General features: G+C 37.7%; 2 protein-coding genes across 2 annotated transcripts in view; both read right to left on the reverse strand.

Moving 5' to 3' along the window:
* Nucleotides 1–7,295, reverse strand: part of Smp_143410 (hypothetical protein) — a gene marked incomplete at both ends in the record, with an annotated part of 57,544 nt that extends 50,249 nt beyond the window's left edge. The window contains 2 exons of the mRNA XM_018795043.1: nucleotides 4,377–4,941; nucleotides 7,231–7,295. Of these exons, the coding sequence (XP_018647019.1) occupies nucleotides 4,377–4,941; nucleotides 7,231–7,295 (630 nt within the window). The remainder of the gene's footprint in view (nucleotides 1–4,376; nucleotides 4,942–7,230) is intronic.
* Nucleotides 7,296–12,545: 5,250 nt separating this feature from the next.
* Smp_199040 (protein kinase) lies at nucleotides 12,546–23,959 on the reverse strand (the record flags this gene model as incomplete). The annotated part of the gene is made up of 5 exons (XM_018795054.1): nucleotides 12,546–12,587; nucleotides 14,404–14,730; nucleotides 22,075–22,149; nucleotides 22,891–23,011; nucleotides 23,739–23,959. 5 exons carry the CDS (start codon nucleotides 23,957–23,959, stop codon nucleotides 12,546–12,548), a joined length of 786 nt encoding a protein of 261 aa, XP_018647020.1.
* Between the last annotated feature and the right edge of the window lie 256 nt (nucleotides 23,960–24,215).

Below are 24,215 nucleotides of genomic sequence, written 5' to 3' on the forward strand. Positions count from 1 at the left end.
ATTATTAGTTTACATGAACAATGCGACAGCTTACTAATAATCGACTGTGTCAAATACATATTGATTTTTTTTCTTATATTAGATATTGAATGTATATTGTGTATATACCTGGATACTAATTGTTCACTTAGAAACAAAAAATGATTATAAGTATCAATCAAGGATAAAAATCAATTTTTCATTGTTGAAATCATGAATCAATTGAAGCTAGACCACTATGGAAAACCTAGAAGCACTGGACGGCCGTTTCGCCCGTTGGGAGATATCAACTTACTGAAGACAATTGGTTATCGTTTACTCAACTTTGTGGATCAGTTGAAGTTAGACATCAAAACCGTTGAATGCCGGCTCAGTGGTCTAGTGGTTAAGTGCTCGAAACTGATAGGTCCTAGGTTAAAATCTCGAGAGGCGTAATCGTGTATGCGCACTGCTGAGGAGTCCCATAATAGGACGAAACGGCCGTCCAATACTTCCAGATTTTCCATAGTGGTCTAGCTTGAATCGACTCATGATTTCAACTATGTAAGATACTGAAATCTCAACAAAACCCTTTCTGATTAAAAATCAATTTATTAATGTTAAGAAAAAAAAGTGAACTTATAAATTCAATCTATTGTACGAGTAAGTGTGACAATTAAGACTTAATAGCTAATTGGATAATGCGAACGATACTGGATTCAAGTTTCAGAGTAAACATCAACTCTGAGATGCAGGTATATCCAGCTAACGAGTCCCGAATAGGACGAAATGTGCGTCATGGATTCTACTGCTATCTACTATCCATCTTCACTTAAAAATGAACTTTCAAATGTTTATTCAATAATCTTAAAATATGTCACTTGTTTTGAGAATGTCTAAAAGTTCTAAACTTCCTACTATATATCTGATGTTATGGAGGTGTACTGATGATGTCTGATGAAAAAAACTTCAATGCTTTGACTATTTTCATAATCGTTCTCTAGTTGACTATTATTATTGTGGTTACATATCAGTTCAGAAGTTACATTCATAAGTGATTTATGACAGTTCTAAATACTGTTACGTTTATCTAGTACTCAATGATGTTTAGATTCCAATATGATCTCTAGTTTGAGTAATTCGACATATTCAGTTATAATTTATACATATTTGAATTATTTACTTAGTCAGTTACCCCCAAATGCTCAGGTACGACCAAGAGAGTGGGGAGAGTCAGCTCTCCCTCTCGAAACGCTCTCATATGGCCGCGTACATACAACCACTGCCAGGGAAATCCTGCCCACTGCCTTTTCCTGGAAGGGTTGTTGTTTATGAGATTAACAGGAAAAAAAGCGAGTGTTCGACGCTTTAACCGGATTGGTGGATATGGAGTATCCATCTAGAGGAGTTGGAAAACCCTGATTCCAAACCAATGGTGGACATGGGCTTCAGTATCCTAAAGGAACAAATGGAATATGAACCTATTGTCAGTCACCGACTACCATGGGACTGCATCTTACGTTGCTACACTGCCTTGTGGATTAGACCATAGGTCAAAAGTTCGGAGAATTGTTCCTTAAGAAAACAACCTGCTTCGGTCTGACAACCCAGGTAGTTTCCTAGCCTTCATACAAATTGAATGATTTGTGTGGCGCATATGTATTTGATGCCTCCTTGTACCAAATTTTACGTTTAAAGAAATAATAACTTATTCAGTCACTCGAAATTAACGTTTCTACTCTGGGAAATTGATCATTTCTGTCTCTAATGCGAAACTCTATTATTTATAACGGTTGAATAGATATTGACAAATGTTTCTAGTTAACATGTAACTGTAAAGATTATGTGAATGAATGCCTTAGACTTAAAAAAAGCCCAAAGGTCGCTGAGTGATAACCAATGTCTTGATTGTCTAGTTCATAGTAATAATAGGATCTGGTTGATCAAGTGACAGTGTGCCTACTATACTAAGTGATGACAAGTATCAATTAACGTGAGAGCTTTATCAACTAAAGCTCCGTAAGACCTACGTCCAACCAATGTGAGAAGGCATATTTCAAGGTACTTTGTTTTATAGACTGTTCACTCAATAGGAATAAGCTCAGTTGATTGGTTTGTGAAGAATAATTTTATTCTGAAGACAGATTCCATTCCAAATCGAAATTAGTTGAATAACCCATTTGAACTAAGTAACCCTGGATAAACGTTTCAACCCAGTTTACGACTGCATCGACAAGATGATCTAAAAGTATTATTTTCATTTACAGACCTGAAGATCCAGGGCTAAGTTCAGTATAAGAACATGGTTGCATATTCTTAACAAAATAAAAGAGTATCAGAGGAAATGGCTATTCAGTCGCTAAATTCCAACGGTTCTCCAATAGACAGATGTTAATGACAAAGATTTCCAAAAAACAGAGTTCTCTTCCTGATTAATTGTTTCTTTTTTATACAGTGGACTTGTAATTTTTTATTTTTGTACTGTTCATTATTATTTGACTACTTTATATCAACCCAGATAATCTATCGTGTAACTATAAACCTACTTTTTCTACCATTCCTAAATAGCGATATTCTCGTTCTATTCAGGTTCTTTTTTAACGAAATATTATAGTTGGATAATGACTAGAAATTAAGATGAGTGCCTTGTCTAATTTTGGACCCATCAACTGAATATACTTGAATCTCAGTGTTAAAGTTTATATATTGAAACTCACACCCAGTACTTCTCAATTTGTACAGCAACGCGTCATCCTCTGACCAATCGATTCAAAATATTTACTGACTTGTATAACAAGAACTATGTTTATATCACTGGGATGCAGACATACTATTTTAACGAGTTCAAAATAAGACGAGATAAACGAATCCCGGATATGAAAGAAAAACTGAGAAAAGATGGTTATAATTACGTCAAGTACACACACGCCTATTGAAACCAATCAAAACTCCTCCATGTATATGAAAAGTGAGATAATTCATGTTGTTACCGATAAAGGTATGAAAAACATGGTTGCTTAAGTTAGATTGAAAAACGTATTAAAATATATTAGTGTATATTATATCTGCTTGTTTTCTCAGTCATTGAAAAGTCAAAAAATTAGTAAACAACAACTTTAGATGAAGTTATGTGGTAATACATTAAAATTAATGAAATTCATGAGTAGGACTCGTAAACGAGGTTTGTCCGCCCGATCATATCAACTGTTCGTCAACGGTCAAGTGTCAGGTTAGAATTTTCAAATTAATCAGGTTTGTTAGTCGGTCATATAGTGATAAGTAACATAGAACCTGATATAAATATGTAACAACCAAAGTTGCCATATCAAACTGGTGTAGTAAAATGAAATTCTGAAATATGAATCACAGAGTATTCAAAGCAATATCGGCGTTAGTAGAAAGAAATAAGTACAGAAAAAAAAGTGTATCTGAGAGAAAACAAATAGGGAATGCAGTCATGTCATTAGGGCAGATTCGGAGCTATATTCAAAGTCTCCAACTGTGGATAAAGGTTGTTGCATGGACTCCAACTAAGTGGCCTCTACAGGACAGTATAACTGAATTCAAAATTTAATGACAACATAGACTAATTTCACTTCTTGGTTTAGCCACCTCCACTTTTCTTCTATATTATTTATACTGTAGAAAACATCGTGGGTCAAGGTAGGCAGTATTTGAGAATAGGTATTACACGTCCCAGCCACCCTGATATGTAAAACTCGCAACTCTTTCAGTCGATTTCATATCGTTACACAATGTTCGATGTTTACACTTATGATTGGTCACCAGGGGATTTCACAATACATGAGTAATGGATTGACAACAACTGAGATAAAATATTCACAGTGCATGAAAAATACCTTATTTTTAAAGACAGTCTTTCATATACATAGAGTGAAATAAAGAGAACTATTAGATACTATACTCATTTCTTGATTGGAAAACTGACATCTCGCTTACGCTACGCATTGATCCAAGCCGGCATAAGCAAAGAGAGCTTTCTGACTTAGATTTCCAATAGATACTTTGTCAAATTTATTAGTGTTAGTAATAAGAACGTTATTTAACTGACAATACCAAGTGATGCAAAGAAGCGTTGGTTGTCAGAATACTCATTCTGGTACATATTAACCACAAACAACTATCGTACAAACGATGTTACTACATTGTATACGAATATATGTAAATTTGTTCGGATAATCTTCCACCTAAACTAAACAAGGTTTAATCTTTAGAGACAATACGTTGTTATTCTTTGAATAAGATAATGTATAACAAAGATTCGGTGTAAGGATATTACATTTTGATCACCTCGTTTATTAGATTAAATCTCTTTAAAAATGAAATAACATGTGTAGCAGTATAATCATTTTGTGAACAACCATATTAAGTTCACACCACAATTAGTGAACACTTACGTTATTGAGTTGGTCCGACGAAAACATCATGTAGTGTGGTAGCATACTTCCGGCATTTGGCAACGTTTTATTTTGCGGTTCTTCAGGATAGTTCTTATTGACCACCACTAGATATGCATCCAAACTTGTGGTGTGGCCATGACATTTATAGTGCCCCATATCTTGTACATCAACATTATCTATACGTAGTATTAACCGCCCTTTGTCATCATGCATTGTGTATACTGTGGTTGGTACTGTGTTTTGTAAGTTTGTAGAATCTCTCAAATTACTACTGATACCTGAAGACGGATTGTTATCAAAATTCAAATCGGGTGGCGATCTGCTTGCACCAATGGTAGCATATGGATGTGGTCCAATCTCTCGACTTGTATAATCATCTTCCACTTCATATGTCCACCGTAAACCACCACAACAAATGAAGTAAATATCACTCCCGACTACAGCAGTAACATTGGAAGCACTACCCAACTCTAAACTAGTAAACTGTCCATCAGCGTTTGGTTTGCAAGATTCCGTTGATGGATAGAACATCAACAAAATAAATTCAATAAAAGCTATGGATCTGAAAAATAAAAAGCAATAATATGTTATTCGTAATGACATAATATTTTAACTGTTATGAAAAATTCCAAGTTCGTTTTACTTGAGTAACGCAGCACGCTTAAGGTAATTTTAGGGGGACTACAGAGGGATTACTGGTGATCAACAATTATAAAGTAAATTAGCTTCACGTAAAAGGGTTGCAAAAACCACAAAACTAATCAACTTCTCATTTTTAAGTGTTTTTGAACTCCAAGAGAAGCACAAATGTACAAAGTAATAATATCTAAAGGTCCATGTAAGGAATATCTAAATTTTTGTTCATTATGCCAGGATTCCAAAGTGTTAATATATAGACAATAAGGCTTCATATTTAATGCTACTCACTCCTATTTAGAAAGGTTTATGACACCGAGGAAGACTATCGTTGCAAATACATAAGACTTAAGTTTTGTTGACAACATTTGGTGGCGGTTTATAACATGATCAATTTATTTGACATTCCTTCGTAATTAACGGATAAAATCACCATCTGCCACTAGAAAGTTCTACTAGACGATACAACATAGCGCCATATCTTAACCTAAATTTGCATGTTACTTGTCATAAAGTAATTCGGACCAAACTGGTAGAATGTTTATGTTCTTTTTCTTTTTGTTACACTTTTGGAAGACATATATGAAAATTTGATAAAGAATAAACGACCGTTTCATCATTTCCAACGAAACAGAAAGGAAAGATGTGTGGGGCGAAAATCGAAGAAATAACTAATAGTCGTATGTAAAAGATATAACTATCATCAGTCAAAACATTTTCAGCCATGCATCAGATCGGATCAAGAAATGTGATGAATATTATCTTTCGAAGAGTTAACTAATGCGAAAATAATATAATATGACAAAAAAATTGAATAGCTGCTAAAAACTGATCAAATGTCCAAACAATCAGAAAATGTCCCAGCATTTCATGGAGTTTAAATTTTTCTGTCAGCGAAACTTAGTTCTTACGCCTCGAAATGAAGAATACTCATCAGTATAACTGGAAAAACATGTGATAGGAAAGTTTCGAGTCACACAATATTCTATTAGCAGCTAAACTAGCCCTCAATATTCCTCTTACTGCCTTTAAAATACGGCTGTTCCCAACTAGTTTCAATGTTTACAAGCCTAAAACTTACGAACTCATTTGCTTGTTGTATATATAAAACGTTATTTAGTATGTGCGGGATGAGAGTTCAAAGTAATTGACTTACATAAACAATAAACCTGGAATCAGCCTTCACTCACATGAATAACAAATTGGTCAACTGATTCATTATTGAAGAAAATATGAAGGTAAACAGAATTTTTGGTGACCTAATGTCTGCTTGTACTGATAATGTTGTTGGTGTTTGTCTCCTTCAATATAATCTATTTAAAACATATTTGTTACCAGATTGTATTAACTTGTTGGTTTCTCCACTCTCGCTTATCATCATTTTGGCACAGTTCCGTATATTTGATAATGTGTGGTACTTGTACTAACTGATAATTCTTTCGTACTTGGTTGAGCACTAATTACGAGTTCAATATATAATTCGTTCCTTGTACTCATCTCGTTCTACCTGCTTTAAATCTTACTGTTTCAGACGTTTCTAGCCAGTCGACTTCACTAATTGTAGTCAGTTCGGCAGTTATTTATGGATTTGAATATCATGTAAGTTCAGTGAGGGCATTTGTCTTAGGGCAGTAGGGTTACTGTGTACCAGCAGCTATCACTTTTCTAGGCAGGAATACTCTTAGCTGTTATATAGGAAGTGAACAAACTTGTTTGCTAAGGGAGGATGACTGTTTTAAGACCAAAGTTAATTGATTGGTAATGTGTCGGAAGAATGAACTGTAGGAATAAAATGGGAAATTGATATGACAATAAGCGAGACTGACGGGTTATGAAGAAATGATATCTGTGGTAATTTATGAGACATTTATCAGATCCAGATGGATTAGAAGGGAGACAGTAGCTCATGAGTGAGTACATGCTTGTCAAGTCTCCTCTTGAAGCTACTTACTGAGGTGGCAATGTTCACTTGGGCTGAGAGCGTACTGTAAACAGGGGCAACTTTTAATGTGACTAATTGCAGACGTGCCCAGTTGTTCTCTCCTTAGTGTACAGCCCTTTTGATTTCTCTTAGTTTGCCTCTTACGTCGCTACTAATGCAATTCATGATTTGTCTCGTCACCTGGTGTCCATCTACAGCAGCCTTTATCTGGACATGCCAATTATCTTGGTGGTATGAAGGCCTATACAACGTCATAGCTAAGAGCACTGTTACCTGTCGTGTTTGTGAGCTTCTTCCTGACTACCACATACTAGCCCAAGCACTTGATGAAAAATCATTTTGATTAGTTCTTGGGTGCCGTTGATCAGGCAGGATTTCTCTCGGCCCTTGATTCTTCGTTTCTGACTTCAATTTGAAAGGATCACTAAACCCATGATCTCCATTATGTCAGAAAAATCTCCTCAATAACGCATGGTGTGTCTAGAGTTACCCTCAATAGGAGAGTCTCACCTTTCGAAACATTTTCGCTCTTGTACAGGTGGTGTAGCCTCGCTGAAATGATATCGTTTTCAGCATTGTACAGCATTTGTCCCACTGCCCCCTGTCAAAGACTGCCTCACTTTCTAATACGCTGCATCCCGACACTGGAACAATAAATAAAATCAGTGTTTTTCCAAACATCGCCCTCGACTAAGTGAGGACTGCATATATATCGGCTAGCAAATAATACCAGATTGGTACTCAGCATCACATTTAAAATTTCAGTAAGTGTTGCTGGAGAACCTTAAAGTATTTAATCTACCGATACTATTATCGCGATTATTACTCTAACTAACTTTTGGTATATTTCATTTATCCATGTTTGAGTTCAGGTTGTTTATATTTCTGGGTATGATACTTTGGCCTCATTGTAGCTCTTGTGTTGTCTCTTTTGTCTTGGACTCCAGAAAACATCAATACCCCGACCCCAATTGCTACCTTGACGTGGTGGTCGGGCTTGCCTATCGTGATGACTCAACCAAGCTATATTGGCTGAAATATATGTTCCTGTAGGTTCCACCATGCCAGGCAGGTCTATTGCAGAACAGTAAGACTGAAAGCAGCAATCCCAAGGTCCGAAGGCGAAGTCCTACTGCTGACTGTACAGAGGTGTGACGGCAGTAAGGTGTTTCCTACAGACAACCAGCATAACAGCGATGCTGCCTTCCCACAAGGAGGGGTGGGGTTAGAAAAGGTTGACCCTAAAAATGCACACCTCGCCTTATCCCACGGATTTCCGTCTCCGGCGGTAAGGTCCTTTGAAGAACGGAGCTAACACAAAAAGGTCGTGTGTGACCGACCTGAAGCAGTTGTCCCTTGGGCACTGCGGTCACGCCCCCAGGTCGTTAAGACCAACACTAATCCAACTTCTTTTTCAGGTCCCTCAAGAAATACCCTTCCACGGTGTGGGCAGCCGTGAAGTGATATTAGCCCTCATACCCGTAACAGCACACGAGACCAAGTTGGTCACTTTCAAATCCTTCCTACACTTAATAACTCTCTTATCTCCACGACTCTTAACTCCACATTCTCACGTCCTTTTATCACCTCGCACCACTGCGGCAAACTATTCGAGTACACGGAACGTTATTCCTGGTCTCCTGAAACCACGCTCTAAACTACATATAGGAACTTTTAATGTCCGAACATTGTGCCAAATAGGACAACAGGCTTCCTTAGCTAGGACTCTAGAATCTCTCACCATAGATGTGTGCTGCGTCTCCGAAACGCGCATACAGGATCCGAGTAGCGACATTCATTTGACTTCACCTTATCAAAATAAAAAACCATCTCGATACACGCCTCGTGTATCCGGAAGCCCTGATGCTGCTTCCCGTGGCCTCACCGGAGTAAGTATAGCATTAAGTCGTAAAGCAGAACTAGCTCTTTTAGACTGGATCCCAGTAGACAGTCGTCTATGCGCTGTCCGACGAAACAGAACAGTAAGGACTCGGAAAGATAGGGAAACTCGTCGTTGCCTCTTCGTCGTCTCTGCCTACTCTCCCACCGACTGCAGCTCAGACGATATAAAAGATGAGTTTTACAGAAAGCTTTCCGATCTTCTCCGAAAAGCTAGGCGTTCTGATGTAGTAATAGTGGCTGGTGACTTTAATGCTCAAGTAGGTAAACTAAGTGAAAGTGAAAGACACCTGGGTGGATCTTACGGTGTCGTTGCTAAAAGAACAGATAATGGCGACCGTCTGTTGCAGCTATGCTCAGATAACCGCCTGTTTCTTGCAAACACCAACTTTAAGCATAAGGAAAAACATCTTTTGACATGGCGACCACCGGATTCGTCCCAACGTTGGACCCAACTAGATCACCGATGGAGGGGCTCAATAAAAGACTATCGCTCATTTTGGAGCACATGTTTAGATTCAGATCATGCTCCTGTGCGAGCACGTATCTGTCTGCATCTTACTGGACACAGGGAAAACACTGCAAGGAAACTTCTGAGGGTTCTTCTTAATAATAGGCAAGCTAAGAATATATTTCAAGAACAACTGGAAAAACAGTTAGGCAGCCATGTAAGTAGTGCCCACCCCAAGGAAGCCTGGAATGACATCCGAAAAGTTGTGGAGACAGAAATGATGTCTGCTAGTACGGTAAATCATAAGGTTAGAGAGAAACAATGGATCTCAGTAGCATCTACCTCACTGAAAGATGCTCGAAAACTCTTCCCATTTGGCTCTGAACATAACGAAGAGCGGAGTCAGCTTAAGCGAAGGCTAATAAGAAGCCTAAGCAATGATCGTGAACAGTGGTGGGTAACGAAAGCAAGAGAGATGGAAAAATCAGCGGCAACAGCTAACAGGAGACAACTAGTCAGACTTGTTAAAGAAACCGGTATTAGGAACTCAACTATAAGAGAAACTATCTCGGTAACAGATGGACATATCATTCACTCTAAAACCAGGAGATTGGATCGACTGGCAGAACACTTTAGGGATCAGTTCAACTGGCCTTCAGCCACACTTCAGTTTCCCGCAATCCCCTGTCGTCCTGAATGGCAAGTTAATGTAAATCCATGAGGTTGAAAAAGCTATACGGAATCTAAAGCAAGGGAGAGCAGCAGGTCTCCATAGGTTTACCCCTGGGATTTTTAGAGATGGCGGAACAATACTAGCAGCGAGATTGACTGAGGTCTTAGGCAGAATCTGGGACCTGAACGTAATCCCACCTGACTGGTCTCATTGCTGATTGTGCCAATCTATGAGAAAAGACAAAAGTCCTCTTGTGGCAATTACAGAGGGACTAGTTTGACTAATATAGTGACTAAAATATTGACTTCAATAATACTTGGACGCCTAACCAAAGCTCGTGAAGAGTATACTGAAGAAAACCAGGCTCGTTTTCGACCTTATTTACTTATTTTAGCACATAAACATTGGTACAGGTGGGCACCAGATATATATGCGCCACACCTGGACGTGGTCGTATAGAATAGATATTCACTCTACGTCAGGTCCTAGAACATAGACATACATTCAGACGTCCCACAATAGTAGTATTTCTTGACCTTAAGGCGGCATTTGACTCTGTTGATCGTGAGGTTTTATGGCAGTGTTCGTCACTGAAAGGAGTACCAAAGAAGTACATTAACCCCATAAAGGCTCTCTACTCGAACACAACTGATCGAGTTAGAGCCTATGGCGAACTATCATCAGAATTGATTACCTCAAGTGCTGTTCGTCAGGGCTGTCCACTCTCCCAATTCTTGTTTAACTTTGTCGTTGACATGCTTTTAGATATAACACTTTCCTCACCAAAACTTGGAGGGTTTGTACTTCTACCAGGAGATTCACTTGTTGACTTACCGATGACATAGTTTTATGCAGGCATGTTCGGGATGAGACTCTTTCCCTCGAAGTGCAAAATGTTACTTCAGGATTGGGTTGAATCGACACCTGAACTAATGATAGGGAGTGAAGTAGTTGAGCGTGTTGACCGCCTCACTTATCTTGGAAGTCTCATCAGCCCTTGTAGTCTGGTGACAAAATCTCAGCACGGATACAGAAGGCTCGTCTAGCTTTCGCCAACTTACGTCATTTATGGCGTAGGCGAGATATCCGTCTAGCAACCAAAGGACGGGTTTACTGTGCAGCAGTTCGTTCCGTCCTACTTTATGGCAGTGAAACATGGCCGATAAGAGTAGAGGATATTCGTAGGCTACTAGTGTTCGATAGTAGGTGTCTTCGAAGCATTGCTCGTATATCCTGGGACCACCGGGTAAGTAATGCAGTTGTTAGGAAACGGGTACTAGGTAAGGATGGCAAATCGATTGATGGAGTAGTGAAACTTCATCAGTTGAGATGGCTGGGACACGTGTTACGTATGCCCAACCACCGAATGCCCCGACGTGCAATGTTTCATGGTGTAGGAGTAGGTTGGAAGAAAGCTAGGGGTGGCCAGACCAAAACATGGCACAAATACATGGAGTCACTGACAAATGGACTGAACCATGCTGGTAGGTGTAGACTACCTGGTTGGGATCCGCGAGATAATAACAATCGATGGTTAGAGACCTTGAATGACATAGTTCAAAATCGTTTGCAATGATGAAGGTGCATCCGCTCTTTGTGTTTAGCCAAATTCTAATCTTCTGAATTCTTCATGTATCCATCTTTTTTCTCTTTGCGAATTTATTTCATTGGATTATACTCTTTCAATAACATCTTCAAACCCTAATCTTTCACACTATTGCTTATACTCTTTATACTTCTACCACTATGGGATTTGAATCGACAACTTCATCTCTATGCTAATGTGGTATGGCAACTCGAACTGATGTACGTACGTACGAAGTTCTACGTTATGACTGACTGAAACCTTAATACTGATGGTTGGTAGTGCTTAATCTCGTGATTGTGATCGAAAACATTATCTCGACAGAGTTTCAGTTACTATCAATAAATTCTTATTTAGACGTTGAATCTACCTGGACTCTGCATGCTAGATCTAGAAAGTATTTCTCTTTCAACCATGTTAGAGTTTACAATTTCGGATATAATACAATGGTTTTTATCATTCAAAATGAATACCAAAAGTTCTGTTGCTGTAATAACGATATTTATTACTGTAAACTACTCAACTTATTATTGTGAAGAATTATCAAATATCTTTGTTTTCGTAAAAATGTGCTGAGAAAATGAGGTGTTATATGTAAATATTACATAAGTATTTCATAGAACAAACAACAACGATGCCATTGAAATGAAAGGAATCAGTGTTTTTACATATCGTGCATTTATAAAAGAATGGTGCGCCAAAATGTAAACAAACTGGGATCCACACAAACTATTTCGATCTTCATATGTGGAAATTTCCTCACCATCTGGATTCCTTCCCATGAATCGATATTTAAATCTAACTGACACGTCTGATATTCACATTAATTATTCAAAAGTGCATATGTACATCCATCCAAGATTCGATTGATTATCATAAAATCAAGGAAATTAAACCAATTCATTTTTTTGTCTGATCAAAACCACTTTTATTAATCACTTCAATCTTTAGTTTTTCATATAACTTACGACGTTTCTCCATCACTTTATCATGTTCGTCGTTACCAATTGAATTACAATCTCTCTAAAATAAATGGTAGGATAAAATTAAAATCAATTAAGTTACAATACACTTTGTTGAAGATTAGCATAATTTGATAGTAACTTGTTTTGTCCTTATAGTTGAGTGGCAAACAGCACTGGACAGCTGTTTTCTTTCAGTTTGTAACTTCTCAAAAGAATTCTTCCATGATCTCATGTTGGATTGAGCCCAGATTTAGCGGCTAGTATGGAAACTTAAAGAAACCAAAAATTATCATTCAATTACATAAATTTGAAGCTTTTACCGCAAGACCTGGTGATCTTTCTACATGGAGGTTTATGGGTGAACGCGGCTTATAATTTACTAGTCAAGACAGAGTGACATAATACTTTCAAGCTTGAAAGCTTTGTATACTTATCCTTTTAAGCACTGGAAATATATTTGCGCTTATTAGCCAGCTTTCTTTCTGTTCAATCATCGCTGTTGGAATAGAATCCCATGCAATGTCGTAATCACCGGAGGAAGTATTCATTAATTAAAAAGAAAGAATCATACGGTAATTAAATATGCACTGATTCTACAACCTGAATGATGATATATTTGGTTCAAACTGACCAGTCACGTACTATACGAGAAAACTTATCGATAATGACATGAATTCTCGAGAGAATAAATTTAAGATCCAGTTCATCTACTTCAGTGAATTATTATTATTATTTTAACACATAAACATTGGTACAGGGGGGGGGCACGAGATAAATATGTGTCACACAATACATATGTGAATTAAAGTGGAATGGTTTCATAAATGGAAGAGAAGCTCATAATCCAAAGAATAAGGGTAATTAGTTTACTATATATCACTGAAGAGAGTATCTCAGTAAGACAGTCACGTACCTACCTTTTCTCTAACAGAGTCGAAATGACATTTTAATATAATTACTAAAACTACTGAATTTATACTATTAATTTATTTATTAAATTCATGACCGATAGTTTAAAAAAAAATTATTTCATAATGTCTAGGGCAAATTAACCTTATCTCCTTTAGGTACCTTCTTATATCCTTAATTTCAACTGATCAAACACTAGATGAATGGTGATTCAATGGTCCAAAAACAGAAATGCTAAATTGTTAAAGTTCGGTGTTCTCATCAACAGAGGAAGTTAGTGGGAGTCGTTAGTTTTGATAGTAATTACACAAATTCAATTATCTACATGAAAAGTGTTGTTCTTCTTTATAATACAATCTTTTTAAACAGTTATCAGTATTAAATAAATTTCCGGAGACTATTTCACAAAAGCTTTCGTAGTATAGTTCATGTATTTATTGCCCCCGAATGCCCCGGGGAGAGTCCGCTCTCCCTCTCCAAATCCTCTCACATGACCACGCGTATATAGCCTCTGTCTGGGAAGTCCTACTCACTGCCTTCTCACACCACGGGTGTTGTTTACGAAATTGAGAGGACGAAAAGCGAATGTCCGGCGCTATAACCGGGTCGGTGGATATGAAGCATCCACCTAGGGGAGTTGGAAAACCCTGATTCCAAACCAATGGTGCACATGGGCTCCCGTATCCTGAAGGAACAAATGGCGAATGAACCAGCTATTGGTCACCGGCTACCATGGGACTGCATCTCCTCACGATGTTCCACTGCCTTGTGGACTAGACCTTCAGGTCAGAGGCTCCGAGTATGGCCCCCTAAGAAAACCACCTGCTTCAGTTTGGGCACCTGTGCAGTATCACAGCCCTCACACAAATCAAATGAGATTTGTGAGGCGCATATGCATTTATTGAATAGATTAAAGATGAAAATTTCAATTATTTTGTTTGATAAATTATCACAATCAACTTACATCATTAGTATATACAATACTCTTATCTGTTAAAGTTTGTACATGATCAGCAAATAGCTTTTCACGTTTTTTCTGACGCATTTCGATCAGTAGATCACGTTGTTTTCGTAGAAATGCTTGTTTTTCAATTAATTCACCTTCAGTTGGTCTTACAGTATTGTCATATTTTTGCTGATGAATAGTTTCCGAGTTATTGAGATTTAATATGTGATTCCATGATGATGATGATGATGTCACAGTATCAAAAGAACTTGGCTTTATTTCATGAGGAATTTTAGGGTTAATGAGATTTTTTGTAGGTATATCACGAGTAGCATTAGAATCAATCTGAAATAAATACACAAAATATGATATATTAGACAAAATGGGTAATAAAATTATAAAATATAGTCAATCTATTCATTTAGCAATAGTGAGAAGTTATTAGATGATATTGTGAAAAAGTAAAGTGTTACTGTGAGGATGGTCCACAGGTGAAGTCGAGGAGGCTCTAGGAAGCCCAGGAAGAGCCGTAGACATTCCATCCAATCACGGCTAGGGGAATGTTCTAGAAATGCCAACGTGGAGCTTCTCCATTGGATGGATTAGTTTGATACCTATGTGCTTATTGGTTGACCTAAATGATAATTTATTTTCAGCCAATAACTATAAATACACGAGATTTCTGTGCTATATTTTGACATTGTTCGGGGCAATAAACTTCCTGCTCACCAGTCTTTGTCTTCTCTCTTTTTGCGACGTTGCGGGTTCTATCGTTCAAGTAGTCAAGTAGTTCGCGGCATATTAAGAATCAAGGCTCTAGATATAACAACTGGCGACGGGTTAATTTATCAAGATGTCTATTACCTTTGACCAATTTGAAGCTTTTCTAGAGCGCCATGAAAAACGCTTTGAACAATTCCAGATTCGCATACTTGAAACACTAACCCAGCAAATGAACCTCAATAAGAATGGACTTACAGATGCTTCTGCTAAATCGCATGCTGATTGTATCATTGATTCCATTCACGAATTTCATTTTGATGGTTTGGCTGGTGTAACATTCGAATCTTGGTACAAGAAATATGAAGATGTATTTAATGTTGACCTAGAAGCCTTTGATGATGCCGCCAAGGTCAGAGTGCTACTACGAAAGCTGGGGACCATTGAACATGAACGATACACTAATTACATTCTGCCCAAGAACCCAAGGGACATTTCATTCGAAGAAACAGTTAAAATTTTGTCGCAAATTTTCGGTGAACAGTCTTCTTTGTTCAATATTCGATATCAGTGCCTAAAGATAGTAAAAGCTGGCAACGATGACTGGGTGCAACATGCTAGCATAGTAAATCGCGAATGTGAGCGCTTCAAACTATCAGCAATGACAGAAGACCAATTCAAATGTCTTGTTTTCGTATGTAGCTTACAGTCTTCAGAAGATGCCGACATCAGAACCAGAATTCTAAGTAAAATTGGACAGTGTCCAAATATCACCCTTCAAGAGGTGACTACTGAATGTCAGCATCTGGTGAACTTGAAGCATGACACTTCAATGGTAGAAAATAATGGTCGACTACCTTATGTACAGGCAGTAAGTGGGAAGCAAAAGCAGAACACAACCATTAAGAAGCCTCCATCCGCATGTTGGTTTTGCGGAGAGCTGCATTACAAAAGGTTCTGTCCATACAAAAACTACCGGTGCACTAGATGTCAGCTCAAAGGACATAAAGAAACATGTTGTAAGAAGAAGATGCACCGTCGTTCATCAAGTGTACATTTCCGAAGACGTAAAAATTGTTCATCAATCAATAGAATAATGGTAGCACATACTAGAACAGAACATAATCGAAGAAAATATGTGACCTTAGAGATAAATGGGCGCCGTGCTCGTCTACAGCTTGACACTGCTTCAGATATTTCACTGATCAGCCGCAAAACATGGAGGCATATTGGCAAACCCTCGGTGCTCCCTACAACCCAGTTAGCACACAGTGCATCTGGAGGAAAGTTAAATATTGTTGGAGAGATATACTGTCCAGTTAAAAAAGGGAATGTACAGAAGAATGTGAAAGTATATCTCACGGAAAGCCCAGGACTAGACTTATTGGGACTTGATCTAATAGAAACTCTTAAGCTAGCAGATCATTCTATTAATAGCATCTGCAGACGAGTGACTACTGACAACTCCTCAAGGTGTAACCAGAAAAGTACCGTGCCGCAAAGACATCACAACGTTTTTAAAGAAGAATTGGGAGAATGTACGAAGGCCAAAGCCTTGTTAATCCTCAAACCTGGTGCTACTCCCGTTTTTCGACCCAAAAGACCTGTGCCCTACGCAGCTCTACCGATTGTTGAACAAGAATTAGAACGACTGCAAAAAAGTGGAATTATAGAACCAGTGAACTTTTCTGATTAGGCAGCTCCAATAGTAATTGTTAAAAAGCCTAATGGAAGTATTCGATTATGTGCAGACTATTCCACTGGATTAAATGACGCACTTGAAGCTCATCAGTACCCCTTACCATTACCAGAAGACTTATTTGCGAAACTTAACGGGGGTAAGTATTTTGCAAAACTAGATCTATCAGAAGCATATTTACAGATTCCAGTAGCGGAAGAGTGCAAACATTACTTGACAATAAACACTCATAAAGGGTTGTTTCGATATAATAGACTTCCGTTTGGAGTAAAGACTGCCCCTTCAATCTTTCAACAAGTTATGGATACTATGCTACAAGATATTCCTGGTACTGCGGCCTATCTTGACGACATACTAATCACGGGTGCAGACTATGCTGACCTGGAGAAGAAGGTAGATATGGTTCTCAGACGCATAGCAGATTTTGGGTTTACATTACGTGCTGAAAAATGTGATTTCTACATGGAACAAGTCCACTATTTGGGATTCATAATTGATAAAAACGGAAGAAAACCTGATCCTGAAAACATCGAGGCTATCAAGTCCATGCCTCCACCAACTGATGTGTCAACTTTACGCTCTTTCCTGGGAATGGTTAGTCACTATGGAGTTTTTCTTCCAGAACTGCATCGCCTTCGTGCTCCTCTCAATGGGTTGCTGAAAAAAGATACCAAATGGTTCTGGTCATCTGAGTGTCAAGAAGCTTTCGTAAAACTAAAACAGCTCCTGTCATCAAACCTTCTACTCACACACTATGATCCAGAGCTTCCCATCATAGTCGCAGCAGATGCGTCCAACTACGGAATCGGCGCAGTGATCGCACATACCTACCCAGACGGGTCTGAGAAGGCAATCGCCCACGCTGCACGGTCGCTGACTATGACAGAAAGAAACTATAGTCAGATAGAAAAAGAGGCCCTCTCTATTATATTCGCAGTAAAGAAGTTCCACAAGATGCTATTTGGCAGACAATTTACCCTACTAACAGACCATAAACCGCTGCTGACAATTTTTGGATCGAAAAAAGGTATACCTGTATATACAGCAAACCGTCTACAGAGATGGGCAACGACACTGCTGGGCTATGATTTCAAGATAAAGTACCAACCAACAACGGATTTTGGACAGGCAGATGCCCTTTCAAGACTAATTAGTTCCCGTACAAAACAAGAAGAGGAGGTGCTCGTGGCTGCCGTAGATGTTGAGGCCGAGGTTCACACAGTATTAACAGACGCAGTTTCCGGACTTCCAGTCACATTCGAAGCTATTAAAGGTGCTAGTGAGAAGGATAACGTGTTGAAGTTTGTTCGCCGCTGCATACTCAACAAGTGGCCTTCGTCTAGACTAAATGGAGAACTCTTGCAATTTTTCCGTCGACGAGATTCATTGACAATTGTAGATTCCTGCATCATGTTTGGCCACCGTATCGTTATCCCCAGAAATCTTCGAAACCAAGTCCTTAAGCAATTGCACAGCGGACACCCGGGGATAAGTAAAATGAAGTCGTTAGCTCGAAGCTACGCATACTGGCCATCAATGGACCATGATATAGAGCAAAAATGTCGCAGTTGTTCGTCCTGTTTAGAGGCCGCAAAGAACCCAAATAAAGCTGAACCGCAACCATGGCCAAAACCAGACGGTCCCTGGAAAAGAATACACGCTGATTTTGCCGGCCCAATACAAGGCAGAAATTACTTGGTTGTTGTCGACGCCTTCACGAAATGGCCAGAAGTATACGACATGCCGAAAATGACGTCAGAGAATACTATAAGAAAATTGACAGGTTTGTTCGCTTGTTTTGGGGTTCCTGAGATCTTAGTGACTGACAACGGCACCCAGTTCATGTCATCTGTTTTTAAACGGTTTTGCATTGAAAATGGCATATCACATCTACAGTCTCCCCCGTACCATCCTCAGTCAAAGGGCCAAGCAGAAAGATTCGTGGATACTATAAAACGAGCTCTAGTCAAAGGGGGAGGAGAGGCCATCTCAGAACAAGTAATCAGCAAGTTCCTTTTGTCTTACAGAGTTACCCCCAATCCGGCAGTACCCGAAGGTAAGTCACCAGCCGAGTGTATGTTCGGAAGGAAAATTCGAACAGTCTTTAGCAGTATGTTGCCACCTAGAAAGATAAGTAAACCCACGAATGGAAACCATATGGTCACTCGTAGCTTCAAGGTAGGTGAAAGGGTACTCGTTAAATCGTATCAAGGTGAAAGAAGGTGGGAACCAGGTATTATAGAACGTCGAATCGGAAGTGTATTGTATCTAATCCGAAGAAATGTCGGTACTTGTATAAGACACATCAATCAAATTCGAAGGGATGGCAGAACATTGATGCCACAAAGCCGGCTCCCATTTCATTTACTCATGGATTCGGCTCCAAAAAGCACTCAGGCGCGCGAAGGAAGAAAAGATAAAAGACGCAAGAGCAAGGCGACACAACCTTCGAGAGTAATGAGTCGCAAGAGAATCGCGGTAACCCAATTCCAGGTGGATCCGAGAAAAAGGTCTTATACAACAGACTTTAAAGGGGGGAGGTGTGAGGATGGTCCACAGGTGAAGTCGAGGAGGCTCTAGGAAGCCCAGGAAGAGCCGTAGACATTCCATCCAATCACGGCTAGGGGAATGTTCTAGAAATGCCAACGTGGAGCTTCTCCATTGGATGGATTAGTTTGATACCTATGTGCTTATTGGTTGACCTAAATGATAATTTATTTTCAGCCAATAACTATAAATACACGAGATTTCTGTGCTATATTTTGACATTGTTCGGGGCAATAAACTTCCTGCTTACCAGTCTTTGTCTTCTCTCTTTTTGCGACGTTGCGGGTTCTATCGTTCAAGTAGTCAAGTAGTTCGCGGCATATTAAGAATCAAGGCTCTAGATATAACAGTTACCTTTGATCTGAATTTCATTCTCTGAAGATTCAGTATATTTATATTTGATAACAAGGACAGGGGAACCTAATAAAACCTTCTTCGACGCTATGTTTTATCTGAGATGATCAGCAACATCAAACGGATTTTATACAAAGGAATACACTGCGAAGTCGTGCATGAGGAACAGATGAGAGATGAGTTCTAAATAAAGACCGGTATCAGACAAAGATGCTTACTCTCGTCCTTTCTTGTGGTGGTCGACTGAATTATGAAGACCTTCGCATCTCAGAAAAATCACGGAATACAGTGAACATGTTGGATGCAGCTAGACGATCTGGAATTCGCAGATGACCTAGCTCTTCTATCTCATACACACCAACAATTGATGAAGATCTGAAAGAGGTGAGAATATTTAAGTACCTGGGCAGAATCATTGATAAACAGAGAGGATTTGATGCAGATGTGAAGAAAAGGATTGGCAAAGTAATAGCAGCATTCCTACAGCTGAAAAATACATAGAACTCAAAACAGCTGTCAGTCAACATCGAAGTCAGGATCTTTAATACGAACGTCAAAACAGCTCTACTGGACGGAGCTAAAATGTGGAGAACTACTACAACCATCATCAAAAAGTACATGTATTTATAAACAATTGTCTACGCAAGATACACAATGTCCATTGGACGAATACCATCAGCAACAATCTATTATGAGAGAAAACAAACCAACAGCTGTTACTCCAGTTTTGTGTCAAAAATGTTCTATCTATGCACACATTAAGATTATTTATTTATGGTGCATTGTCGTCCTATGTTCACAGTAAATAATCACAAGTTTCCGACTCTGAATAATAATGCTGGATAAAATAAGGTATTTTAGTTGTTCTTCCAAAATTATTAAAAAAAAACTAAATAGAGGAAGTGGTAGGAATTTTTCGTGAGCAACTGAAAATAGTTGAGTTAGTGGAGTTATTGTCAGTATTTCGGGGCAAATATATTACCCCACTAGAAATAAATATGAAGAGTTTTGATGATTCTTTCTTTTGAAACCATTCAGTATACTAATTGATTAACATTTACAAATGTTATTTTAAATAACAACCAAACTAAAAGAATTCGTTTTAAATGTCAATCACAAATGAACCACAGATGAATTCCTGTTTAATATAAAAAACTTATTAACAATACAATTATCAGAAGGGGGTCTATCGGTTAAATGCTCTGGCGCGAGACTGGTAGGTCCTGGGTTTGAATCTCGCGAGGCGTGATCGTGGATGCGCACTGCTGAGAAGTCCCACAATAAGACGAAACGGCCGTCTAGGTTTTCCATGGTGGTCCAGCTTCAATTGACTCATAATCTCGACTATATAACAATAGAATTGTTGGAATGAAATTATCCATATGTGCTATAAATGTATTTGTCAATTAAAAACTATTTTATGACAATATCCATCAAGTTACCTTTAATTGATGAAATGAATCTAAAGAAAGGTGTTTACACAATAAAGCTTCTAACAGTAAGTAAATTGATATGAGGAACCAGATTAAATTCCTTTCTAAATAACTCAAGATGATAGCATGGCTATAAATCACATATAAGAATTAATGGCCTCAGTGTCATTTTAAAAAAAACCTATTCAGTTATTTAAGACTGAAACGACTAGTCTACTCCAGAAAATAGTTCATACTATAGAAAAATATAACTTTGTGAGCCAATCGATGGCAAAACGTCTGAGTTTATGATTCTAAAACCACTAGATTAATCTTGTGTATGGTTGTGGGTGTGCATGGTATATCGGGTACAACCAAACTAATCACACGTCCCAATGTAGCTTAGTAAACAAAATAAAAGCATGTGCCTTGCAGTATTCAAAATTATCATTCACCCATTCACAGTCACAACTCACAAGCTCACATCTGATTAAAAACGGCTACTGATAAAAACTCATGACCTATGACCATTTTCAAAATACATATTTTTAAACATAGTCTTTGTTTTTGCCTAATTAGATTAGTCAAGTGTTAAAACCCCGAATAGTAAGTGGAAAAAACCACAACAATATGAAATGCTGATGAATCCTATGCTAGGAGGTATCAGTTATCCAATACTTCCTGATTTTCAATAGCACTGCAACACTGACCTACAATAATGACTACTTGTGAAATTCATTAATTTCAGTTGTTTTACTTATGAGTAACAAGATTTTTATCATAAAATTTCCTTCCTCGCATTTCATTGATTAACCGTACACTAATTTTCTGATTAATTGGCACCATTTTTATTTGTTCAACCATAATGACGTGGTCACTATTAAAGTTGTCTGTGTTAAAGAAAACCAATCAATGTTGTAAGAGGAAAACAGAATTTGTATATAATTAAAAACTTGCCTCCATTAATAACTGTCCATCATTCTCTTTACGTTGACTTTTACAAAGTTCACTTTGAATTGTTTGCTTGATTGTCTATAAAGGTGAGTTAAAGAGAAGAATAAGAAAGAAATACGAACAAACAGTACAACAGTAAAATAATGATGTATTTGTGACAACTAAATAAGTAGATATTTGAATTATTGGTGTTTCGTGACTTAATGTAAGTCACCTCTTCAGAAAATAAAAATTGACATTAGTTTAAATAGAATATACTGCTTGTTCTTCTTTACGGTTTAAACTAGTATTAATTTGATGTGGTTAATTACATCTATCCTCTGAAAAGATAGCCTACATTAAGTCACGAAATGTTAGAAATACAAATTTCTAGGTTATCACGAATGCATCTGTTAGCGTGAAAGAAACCGGGTTGAGGCACGTTATGTGCATGATTGTGATGGCGCACACTGATTGGCTAATTCTAAACCAATCAACTCTCGCAGATTATTGGAGAAGCATCTAGAGGTTTCTTATGTATATGCTATAAATATATGAACGTTTTTCTAACGATTGATTGCTGTTTACCTACCTTTGTTATTTTGAATACAATTTCGTTCCTGTTCAACGTGTTCTGATTTTTGGTGTCTTGTCAAGTGTCATTGTATACGAATACTAAGCGATAGGAGTAGCCGGGTCGTTTATTAGCAAAAATAATTATGACGTCATCATTATTTTGCAACTAACCCAATGTTTAGTTTACTTGTAAATATCAAGATTCAACTCTTGGTATTAATCTCCTACACACACACACACACACACTGATTTCATTTAAATTACCTTCACCATTCCATTTTTCTGTTGAGATTTTTCCAACAGCATATCAGTTAGTTCATTTTTATTTATTGGCGTTGAAATATTATCCACAGAATCATTATCATTGTTGTTCGAATACATCTGTCTATAAAGAAGGTTAATTTTAAAAATAAAAAATATTAATTTTTTAAGAGAACCGGTAGAATTTACCAATCAATAATGGGCAATTATAATTATTGAAATAAAAACTGAGTAACGCTCCCAAGGACAGTTTTATGTTGTATGTATATACGTGTAATTTGTGCCTGTTAGATCACTTGTGTTTCTGGCTGCTTGCGGAATATATTTATTCCACCTTTCGGACTTGGACTTCCCTTTCTCTAGTTAGAGGGGCTGGGACGCATTAGAATAGCTAGCTTATTGGTCTTTAGTCACAAGTCTTTGTTCCATTCGCAGACTAGATGAACTTGCAATAGCTTTAAATATAGCACCTATATAGTATTGCCTAAACATTGAACTAATAGTATGGCTCATAACCAAGTATAAGAATCTTGATAAAGTATCTAAAAATCATTGATTTAGTTCCATGTGCTATAGAAACGATAAGGATTGTTCAAATGACATAAGTTTTTTCAGTGCTCCCTAAATATAAATGGTTCACCAACTGTTATCCGTCTCTCATCTATTATCAACGTAAATTCTTGTGCAAATATGCGTTGGTTAAAGTCGACATGCTAAATTTGTATGACAAGATGAAATTAGCAGGATTGAATAGTAAATGAGTCGAAATAAATCTAGTAGCAATGATAATAAGAAAGATAATGATATCTATTATCTTCAGATAAAAGAAACTATTTAAAATGTATACATACATAAATTGATTACCATACTTCTGTTGAATATAATGTAATGCTTCCAATTGTAAATCAACATTAACCAAAGTCATTAATTGATAAAATAATTCAAAATTCCATGATGCAATTATATAAGAGATTGAACTAAAACAAGGGTCATCTTCAGTTATTTTATAAGTGGTATATATTTCTTGAATTTGATTGTAATGGATTGATGAACTATTTAGCAGACTTTTCATCTAAAGAATAAGGAAGGATTGAAACAAAATGATGTCTAATATTGATATAATGATATAGCTTAACTGTGACCTAGTAGCTTATTGGTTAAGGCGTTCAGATTTCAGCTGCTACGTTGCAGGTCCAAATCACAATCCATCTAGTTCGGTTTGAGCAACCAGGTAGCTTTACTAGATCCTACATCTAGAGTGTGTGGCTCAAAGCCAAATACTGTAACTGTTATGCAATTTCAATGTACAGTATGGTACACATAATGCT

Source organism: Schistosoma mansoni (genome assembly GCF_000237925.1).
Source record: "Schistosoma mansoni, WGS project CABG00000000 data, supercontig 0182, strain Puerto Rico, whole genome shotgun sequence".
Classification (NCBI taxonomy): Eukaryota; Metazoa; Platyhelminthes; class Trematoda; order Strigeidida; family Schistosomatidae; genus Schistosoma; species Schistosoma mansoni.